The 10,246-nt window shown below is 42.5% G+C and overlaps 1 protein-coding gene across 1 annotated transcript; it reads right to left on the bottom strand.

Moving 5' to 3' along the window:
- Positions 1 to 302: 302 nt before the first annotated feature.
- Positions 303 to 10,119, bottom strand: CRYM (crystallin mu). Its single transcript, XM_069869832.1, has 8 exons — positions 9,941 to 10,119; positions 9,671 to 9,821; positions 7,894 to 7,956; positions 5,845 to 5,946; positions 5,160 to 5,343; positions 3,923 to 4,044; positions 3,010 to 3,094; positions 303 to 2,390 (listed from the first exon to the last, which is right to left on the bottom strand). The coding sequence occupies exons 1-8, from the start codon at positions 10,111 to 10,113 to the stop codon at positions 2,326 to 2,328; spliced, it is 945 nt and encodes a 314-aa protein (XP_069725933.1). The 5' UTR covers positions 10,114 to 10,119; the 3' UTR covers positions 303 to 2,325.
- Between the last annotated feature and the right edge of the window lie 127 nt (positions 10,120 to 10,246).

Genomic DNA, 10,246 nt, shown 5'->3' on the forward strand with positions numbered 1-10,246 from the left:
ATCTAGAATTTTAACAGCCCAATACAAACCCAAACCATAAAACCACGGCACCTCACACGGTCACAGACCAGCCGAGTACAAGGATTTAATACTCGGCCTTGGACAGACATCAAGAGGAGGGAATGTGCAGCATTGGACACTGACTGCCAAACTGGGTATCACAGGGGATTAGAGCAATCTCTATTTCTCCCTTTACATTCAGTTCTCATTTACTGAGAAAACAGTCACTGCAACAACTTGAATAATTTCTTCATATTCAAACTCCTCCCAACCCCAGGATAACAGTAACATACAACAAAATGAAGTTCAGAGAAAACCAGAAGTATCTATTTAATTGTAACATACGTGCAAGTTACACAGTTTCTAGAGACTGATTTGTAAGAAAAGGACACATGGAAACTAAGGCTATGATTTCTCCAAAAGTTCTAAAATGGCATCCAAGCAACTCCTACTGTAACTGAATCAAATCCTTTGTGAATGCCGAGGTACAAAGCAGAAGACAGGCTCCCAGAACCTCCTGTTGCCTATGAAAGCAGAGATCGCTGTGGGTTTCCAGAACCAGGTTTTTGGACTGGTTCCATTGACTTTTAAAGTTCATAGTTTGTAGAAGAGTAAATGTGAAAATACATGGTATTTGTCTTCTTCCCAAACACAATCCCATTTCAAATTACAAAATTTGTTTTATACAGGCAAAGAACCAGGATAATATTGTCATGAACACCAAGTTCAAGTTCCCACACAGTTCTTGAATGAAAATGGCCATCCCACTTTTCTCACATTAATGGACTTCTCTGTTGCTGAAGTAACAGGCTAAGACAATACGTGCATTTATGAATAATTCAGAAACGTATGTAAAAAACCCATAAAAACAGAAGAGTAATTTTGGTACAATTAAATGCAAAAGCTGATAGAGAAATTTCTGTTCTTGCTTCTGCTGATATAAAGCAAGATCAAGGGAGATTTCTACCCACACAAACAAATCCTTTGGATCTATTCACTTACTGGTCTGATACCCCTCCATGCTAAAACTCCAGTTTACAAACTCTGCCACTTACTACATTTCCCAACTAGCTTACACCAGCCTTATAACTTGGAGTATTATGTCAGACATGCACTGCACTCACTGACTTTTTCTATACTTACTTATGCACCATCAAGGGCTTTAGCACTAACTGCTTCTGAAGCTCCTTCCTGTCGCTCCACTGTGTTCTGCTGGCATCATCATAAAATGACCACATCATCTAATCCTTCCACAGGATGAAGAAACACCTAACACCCTGCATGAAATAAGTAAGTAGAAATAAAATTTCACAAGGCACAATTCTGCCCTGAGACAGGAATTTGTTTCCAAGGCAATAGCTATTTTTCAGCAGATAGTCAATCTTTTGTGAGGCAATACACATAACACAACCCAGGAACTTTTCCTTATGTAGAACATCACTGGGTTCCTCCATCAAAAAAGGATAATGGAAACTCCTGCCCCAGCAAATACCCACTGGGACAGAAGAACAATTAGCAATTAATGCACACTACAGCCAAGCTGAAAATATTTGCCTGCATACTTGAAGTTTACCCTATTGAAATCGGTTTGCATGATTCCAACCTCAAGTTACTTAGAAAGAGCTTACAGACATCACAGATGAATAACAAAATCTCCCCACAGAATATAGGTAAGTTAGATCAAAACACATTTTAGTGCTCACATTTTGGGTGACTCCTGGGAATACAAAAATGACAACATCCTACCCAGGAATGTACTAAGGGAGGCATTGAGTTCAGTTCCCTCCCAGTTAAGACATATAATATTAGCTCAAGTTTTTTGCATTCTAAGTCTTCCTAAGGCAGCTCTTCCAGGAAAACAGAAGAATTTAACTGTATGGAGGCATCTATGAATTCCCACTCAGGCATGGGCTCTTAAATGAAAAAGATCGGGTTTGAGGACAGGGAAGGGAGATAGTGGGCAGTGAAAGTAAGGATACAACTACCTCTCTGAAATTCATGAAATCTACCCACAGATTTCTGCCACATAAATAATCAGGGAGGAAAGGCATCAATTGCAGAATTATACCAAAGTACGTAAAATACTCTTGGTTAGTATCACTGCAAACATCTAATACTTGCTGTTACATGAGATACCTGCAGTATTACTGCTAAATGTATCTAACACTTGCCATTAGAAAACTGCAGAAATTAATCTAGTGCCAAAATTTTACTTTTCATTCTTGAAAGTCCACATGCAGACAGGACTGGTGCCTTTCTTGTTAAGATCCAAGGAAATTAAGTTTAAACAATTTTCTTGGCCTTGTTGGCATTGCAGACTTCTCTTTAGTTGCTAGCTGACCACGAGTCATAAACAAATTTTGCTGCCACTGTATCTTCAACTGCCATCCCTGAAAAATAATTGAAGTTACCTTCAAGCAGTACTTCATGTGTACAAAATTTAGCTTCAGAAAGGAACAGAAGGACTCGAGAAATCATCTAACTGGACAGGAATAAGAATTATTCCCCATTCCAAACGCCAAAGATTATAGCCACCATGTAACTGTGAGGTGTGCTATATGCAGTTAAAGTAATAGCATGAAACTCATTTTCAGTGTTCATATCACAACTTGGTCCTTCCAGACCTCCTTCCCCCAGCCATCAACTCCAACCCTACAGCACTGTCACATTGTCTGTAGGCCAGAGAGACTCCAGGGGCATAACAGCACAGCATTTGGATTGGAGCTGCATTAAACAACACTGCAGTCATGCGTGGAACAACTGCGAAATGGAAAACATACTTCTTTCTATTGTTTGCCTTCCTATCACTTTTCATTACATCAGTTCTGTTAGATTAATAAAAAGGGAAATAAAAAACGGAAAATGCAAATCACATCCTAGTTTCTCCAGACAGTGCACTGCCACAGAAGCTTTGAAGATGATCAGCAGCTTTCTCATGCATGGCTGAACTAATAAATTGCAAAGACACAGTTTTCTGTCAGGCCTGTACACAGGAGGGGTTGTTCTTACCCAGTGATTTAAATACTGTTGTTTTCTCAGGCAGGGCTGGTTTTGTACCCTGCAGTACCTCTCCCAGCTCAGCAAAAATCTCTGCCTGTAAAACAAATACATATTTATACAAAAACATAACATCCATATGCATATTAAGAAATAAAGCTTTTCTGAGTTACTTCAAAAGAAAGAACTCCTCCAGTTATGCTCTCCTAGAATCAATTCCTTTCCACATTGAAGCAGATCGGTATTCAGACAAATACAGAAACTGGACAGAAACCAGAAGAACGGAATGCTTTTCAGAGAAAAGCAGCTGTCAGACTTTCCTCTTTAATTGAGTTAGTGGATAGCTTATTACTTAAACAAAATACATGAGGTTCCACACATCTTACAGTATCTAGACATCTCCTATACTAAGCCTTGAAAGTGGAAACCATATTTGGTCAGCAAAAACATTAAAAGAAAAAATCCACTCTATGAAAGCTAAAAGAATCCTGCCATCAAATTTCTGCAGGTCATTAACTGTCTGTTTGGCTTCTGTTGTCTATTCTCTAGAGGTCTGACGTATCACACTGAAATAATATGAGAAGAAAGCTTCAGGTTTTAACAAATAGATTTGAAAAATACTTAACGTAACTACCAACCAGTGCAGGAAATAAAGCTTTTTCAAAACCAACACTTTGTTATTGTACACAAAGGCCAATGCTTAAAACATGATACTGTAATAGTTGATACAGAGTTTACATGGTTGTGGCATTGATATAGAGAAGTCTCAGTATGAAAATGGTTTATTTTTCAGCCTGGGCCTGGAAAGTGTTAACAACTACACTTGATGCTCTATAAAGTTTCTATGCAGCACATCATCAGTACCAACTTGTTTCAAACACAAGCCAACTGCCACAAAAATGAAGTTCATAACTTTAAGTCTTACCCCTGATAATATAACATCTCCTGATTCTGTAAGAGCAGCCTCTCTAGAATCCACAAACAGAACAGAATTCTTCATCAGTTCATCATCCAGTTCTCTCCAGTCTGGTCTGCTTGCTCCAACAGCTAGGACAACAAAACCAATGAACTTGGGAAGAATGTTTAAAACACATTTAAACCACAATTTGTTCAAAAGACACGTGAAGTCACAATGGACGTTATTTCAGATAAGTAAGATACAATCTGATGTTAGTACTGGAGATACTATCAACTTGCTATGAACTAAAACAGTTACACTGTAGTCAAATGTTTTTAAAAGCGCCCAATTCTTACGGAACAATAAATTCCATGTTGCTCGGCTGCCTCTTCAAACAGCATGAATGCCTTTATGGAAAGGGGAAAAAAAGCAAAGAAAGGAGAGAGGGTTTTGTGTATGTGTCGCCTCAGTGACCACAGATCTTAATTGATTTTGGTTCTACTTCTGGCTTCCATGCAGTCACACAACACAGGCAACAACATTCAATCACAAAGGACTAAATTGAGTTTGAAAATTTGGTAGGATGCTGCTGGAACATGGGACCTTTTGTTAAATGGTTCCCTTTGACAAGTCGCTGTTTGGAAAGTGCACAAGGTCATCTGAACCAGGCCCACAAATGACAAAATAAACAAAAGTGGGCATGTCCAGAGACCCCAAACAATAGCCTGGCAACATCATTACAAGGCAGACAAAAAGGAAAAAGCCCCTCAAACATCACCATTATTGGAGGTCAAATTGTGAAGTTCTTAACATAGTTATTGCTTCTTTCTAACTCTAGTAGTAACAAAAAAAATGAAAGCGATCAGCCGAAAAAGGAACATATAGAACTCACAAAACAGGGTGAAGACTGCTACCAGGGAAAACAGTAGAATGAGCAGGAATCACTTGGAAAATAACATGCTTGTATGGGTTATTTAAATGGACAGTAAGATGAGCATCAAGTGAAAATATCTTGGCAAAGATGATGTACCCCTAGGGGAAAAGACATCTCGTCCTCTAGCAAACATCCAGTGCTGGAATATGCAGGAGTTCTGGCTCTAGACAGCCAGGAAGACAGAGCTGGAAAAGTGGTCATCACTAAAGGGGAAAAGTTGAAACAGAAAGAACATTCTTTCCGAGAAGCACAGAGTATTGCTTTTCAACATTTTGATGCTAAACAATGTGACAATAAATATATCCTATAAACAAAGGGAACAGAGCATACCGTTGATATGAGCACCTGGTTTTACCCAGTCTCCAAATAAAATGGGTGTTGTTGCCATAGTAACTGTTATAATCACATCGGCCCCACTCACTGCCTCCTGAGCGGAGGAGCAGACCCGCACCGGACCATCAACTGAATTAGCAAACTTCTCCGCATTCTCCTTGGTGCGATTCCATATCCTCACCTTCAAGGAAAAAAAACCCAAACAGATTAGCTAAGAGAATTGCTCCTTTCTGAAACATAACACTTACAGTTTTCAGCAGTAAGTGTATCCTAAACATGGGTTTTTTTCCCCTGCTTTAATGTTCTTGCCATACAAGTGACAATTTCACATGTGTGCAGCTACACTACAATGACTGCTTTGCAATGCGAGAAATAAGCTCCTTGTAGGGCTGTATTTATAAAACACAAATATTTCCAATAAATATATTCAAGGGAAAACACAAAACTCTTCCACGTATAGCATACAGGGTAGGATGTTCTCCTACAGAGAAAAAAAGCCATCCAAAACTTGACTTTGTTAACTTTTTTAAGAAAAGATCAACATCTGAGCAAAAAATTCTACAGCTGCTCAGATTACTCTTGGGTTCTGTAAATGCATGATATATCCCTTAACTTTACTGGCCATAGTGCAGTTTATTTCTATTAAGTGCTCCTGAAACAGGGAAAAATAGATGTCCATTACCTCTTTAAAAGAGAACAGCTCCATGAAGATATCGTAATGGCTGTAAGCTTGAACACCAGCTCCCAAGATGCACAGCACTTCTGCAGAAGGTGGCATTAGCAACTAAACAGTATCAAATACAAAAAAATATTTAAGGGCAATATATTAACAGAAACAACAAATATATATTAAAATACTACAAAAGAAAGCATTATCCTTGGAAAACAGAAGATGTTTTTACGTAAAAGCTAATATTGATTCATACTACTGTAAAGCAGTAATCCATTACCACTATATAATCTTTTCTTTAAATGCAAAAGCTAGCATCGATAGCATCAATTCGCATCACACCTTACACCTAGGTGACTAACTGTAAAATCTTAGTGTTTGTGTTCAGCACTGGCTGAAAACAGGGCTCAACACCAAACCCAATGTCCTAAAAGCAATAGCTGCATGGGTAAACTGGTCCTGGTAGCCCCAGTCTAAACTTTTTTCAGTTCACTGAAACTATAAATCAGCCCACAAACTTATCTTGGCATTGTAACAGTCAGGATATGTGTGCATCAGACGTAGCAAAAATAGGGAGGGTTCTGAGGAACAAATATTCAGTTCTGTGATCACTTTTGTTTTCCTGGTTCAGCTCTTGCCTGTGATTGACCAGCACTTGGCAAAGGGGAATGCTGCTGGAGTCCAGCCCTAAGCTACCCTCATGTTTTGTTTACGCATTTGCTGTGGCTGCTCGCTTCTGTATAAAAAGCTTTAGAATTGTTTAGGCTCTCAATACTTATTCTGCTGCAAATAATTGAAAAAAACCTAATTTATCCCGTTTTTCAGCAGCAAAGATTCATTTTAATGCTCCTTTCAAAGACTCTAAAGCACTGATTTCAAAGGTTCCTTGCATAAAGCACAGGTCTTTGAAAAGCAAATGCCATTAAGAGAACAAGATGACAACTATGACGTAAACTCAAACAGTCTTGAAAATGTCCCAAAACAGCAGATGACAATGAAAGATCTGATCTTGAAGTCCCTTAAGCAGCCAAGCCCCTTTGAGACCAGCAGAGCCTTGGCTGTGTAAAAACTGTCAGAACTCCACAAGTATAGAACAACTGAGATGAATGAGGTCCTATAAGCTCATATCCGAGGAATCCATTGTGAATTGTTTTGCCCCTTGGACCAGAGAAGCTCTTGGGGACAGGTTCTTCACTCCAGTTTTATGCTGGTTTAGCTCTATTGCCATGGGTAGAGTCACGCTGGCATGAAAACTGCTGCTAATGAAGCAGTGAGATCAGCCTTCAGTCTGACACAAAGCTGATGGGTGAAAAACATCTATTTCAACTCTGGCCCTTATTGCCTCATTCTTTGATGCGGAGGCTAAAACCCTAGTGTACAATGGACATGAACTTGCTCTCTTCCCACTAATAGCAGCCCAGCCAAATATAGTTTTAAACAACATTTAAACCCCTCAATTTCCAGCTAAAATTGAAGTGATGTCAAGCAACATACAGCAAGGCACATCTCATCTGTCTTCAGACACTGAAGTTGATGACTGTAGTCAGGGACAGTCATCTGGACATGTTCCAGCGACAGTGAAAACAGACAAGATACCTGCCTCTGGACAAGTCATCTGTCTATCCTGGGCATGAACTTAAAGGACTCACATTGTCCACTGGAAATGTGCTTTTTCCCCCCTTCTTTCTTCAGAAAGAAACTCACCCGTCCCAGCCCAACAGCAGAAAACTTATAACTGATTTTATCACCGCAGCTGCATCACTCAAAGCCGTAAAGGAATACATTAAGACAATCACAAAAGAAAATCAGAGGGTGCAGAACAAACCGTAAAAACGTAGCCTGAAGCCCTTCTCCAGTCACACACAAAATGTTAAAGCCAGGCATGACTCACTCCAAACAGAAAAACTCTACTTTTAAGCTTGCCCTGAAGGTACATACGTTATCGTATACTTAATCTAAAGCCGTATTTGATGAAAATCCATGTGTACTGCAAGCTATTTACATGATTCCCTCTAGTTATTCTATATAGAGCAGCACTGAGTTAGGAAACAGAAGACGCACCTTGGTAGCAATCGCAGAAACAGCAGCTGTTCTTTTCGCTGTAATCACACTGCCATCTAGGAGCTTTTAAAGAAAAAGTTCAAACGGACTGAAATGAACACTGGAAACATGAGTAAACAACAAATGTTTCTGCCAGTTTGTAAATTAAGTGATATTACATGGCATATAAAAACTTAAGAGTTAGTAAATATTATTATAGCAATCACAAACCATATAAAATCACAGTTAAACTGGTCAGACTTTCTACTCCAGCTCTTCCATGTCATTCCACCAGAACAAATGGAGTAAAGACCTGTCAGAGTTGACCCTCTCCTAACTCTCACAGCTCTTTGTGCCCTGCACCTCCCTGGCTTGCTGGCACAGGGAATCGATCAATGTAATTGCAATATCCTGCGCTGCAGCAGCATCAGGGACCAGAGAAGCTAGCAGGAGTCCACAAGTCCTTCACTGTCTCTGTAGAAATGATGACAGGGAGCCATGAAGCCTTTTCTCACATCTCACACACAAAAGGGCTCTCCTGCCTCAGTGCATACCAGCTACTGCTTACAAATCATAGAATCACCAGGTTGGAAAAGACCCACTGGATCACCAAGTCCAACCATTCCTATCAAACACTAACCCATGCCCCTCAGCACCTCGTCCACCCGTCCCTTAAACCCCTCCAGGGAAGGTGACGCAACCCCCTCCCTGGGCAGCCTCTGCCAGGGACCAATGACTCTTTCCGTGAAAATTTTGGACTAAGGGGCTTAAAAAACTCACGTGTTTTAGATTACAGTTTAGGAGTAAAATCCCAATATAGTTTCCTTGACCAGTTCCAGCCCTTTAATAATCATTAAACTGTCAATACGGTTAATATTGTTTAAAATTTAAACATTAAAAATTAAACTCTGGATTCTCCTCCCCATCATGCAAATTCTAAGTCTCTTCAGATTTAGTTTAAGATGGTTCAAGATCAATTCTTTATGCTGTTAAGTTGTTGGTGTTTTCCTTTCTAAATATAAAGTAAACTTTCCCCCATCCCTTCTCTCTGGACTCGGCACTGGTGAGGCCGCTCCTCGAATCCTGTGTTCAGTTCTGGGCCCCTCACCACAAGAAGGATGTTGAGGCTCTGGAGCGAGTCCAGAGAAGAGCAACGAAGCTGGGGAAGGGGCTGGAGAACAGGCCTTATGAGGAGTGGCTGAGAGAGCTGGGGGTGTTTAGCCTGGAGAAGAGGAGGTTGAGGGGAGACCTCATTGCTCTCTACAACTACCTGAAAGGAGGGTGTGGAGAGGAGGGAGCTGGGCTCTTCTCCCAAGGGACAGGGGACAGGACGAGAGGGAATGGCCTCAAGCTCCACCAGGGGAGGGTCAGGCTGGACATTAGGAAAAAAATTGTTCACAGAAAGGGTCATTGGGCACTGGCAGAGGCTGCCCAGGGAGGGGGGTGAGTCCCCTTCCCTGGAGGGGTTTAAGGCACGGGTGGACGAGGTGCTGAGGGACATGGGTTAGTGATTGGTGAGAATGGTTGGACTCGATGATCCGGTGGGTCTCTTCCAACCTGGTGATTCTATGATTCTTCCAGGCAGCCCACAAGCCAACCTTCCCTTCCAATCACCAGCAGCAGTGAAAGAGCAGAGCACAGTTTAACACGTAGAAAAGATAAAAGCCTTTAGGTCAGATCCTCGTTTGGCACAGACCTATTTTCAGTGAGGAAACAAGTAAACTCGGAGCAATCCACACCGGCTGCGGGTTCCCCTAACCGAAAGGGGGAAGGGACAAGGGGAACGCGTGGAACTCACCGCTTTTAAAGTGCCGTTTCGCGGGTCAAACAAGAGGACAGCGGCCTGGTGAGAGGGGACGGCGGAGCCCTGCTTGTGCTCGTAGAAAGTCACCAACTTGGTGGTGAGGGCGTCCTCGGCGGCGCTGTAGGCGGGCATGACGCCCAGGAACCTTGGGAGAGAGCCACCCCGTTACCGAGCCACCCCGGGGCCGCCCGCTGGCCGGTTAACCAGTAACTAAGCACCAAGGACCCCTCCTGACGCCTGAACCCACCCCCACCAGCGCCTCACCCGCCGTGCCGCCGCACCGGCACCACGGTGCGCACCGGCTGCACCACCCCGCCCGCCGCGCCGGCGGAGAAGTCGGCGAGGGCGGCCTCCAGCCCGGGCAGCAGCAGGCTGGCGCGGTGCAGGTGCCGCTCCACCTCCTCGGCGGGGATGAAGAGGGGCGCCGCCGACCCCATGGCGAGCGCCTCAGGAACGGGACGAGGCCCCGCGGCGGCGGCGCCTATAAATAGGGACGGAGGCCACGCCCCCACGACAGGCCACGCCCATTCATCAGGTGGCCACGCCCACTAAGCCTCGTCCAGTCAATCT

The sequence above is a fragment of the Phaenicophaeus curvirostris genome, chromosome 16, assembly GCF_032191515.1.
Source record: "Phaenicophaeus curvirostris isolate KB17595 chromosome 16, BPBGC_Pcur_1.0, whole genome shotgun sequence".
Classification (NCBI taxonomy): Eukaryota; Metazoa; Chordata; class Aves; order Cuculiformes; family Cuculidae; genus Phaenicophaeus; species Phaenicophaeus curvirostris.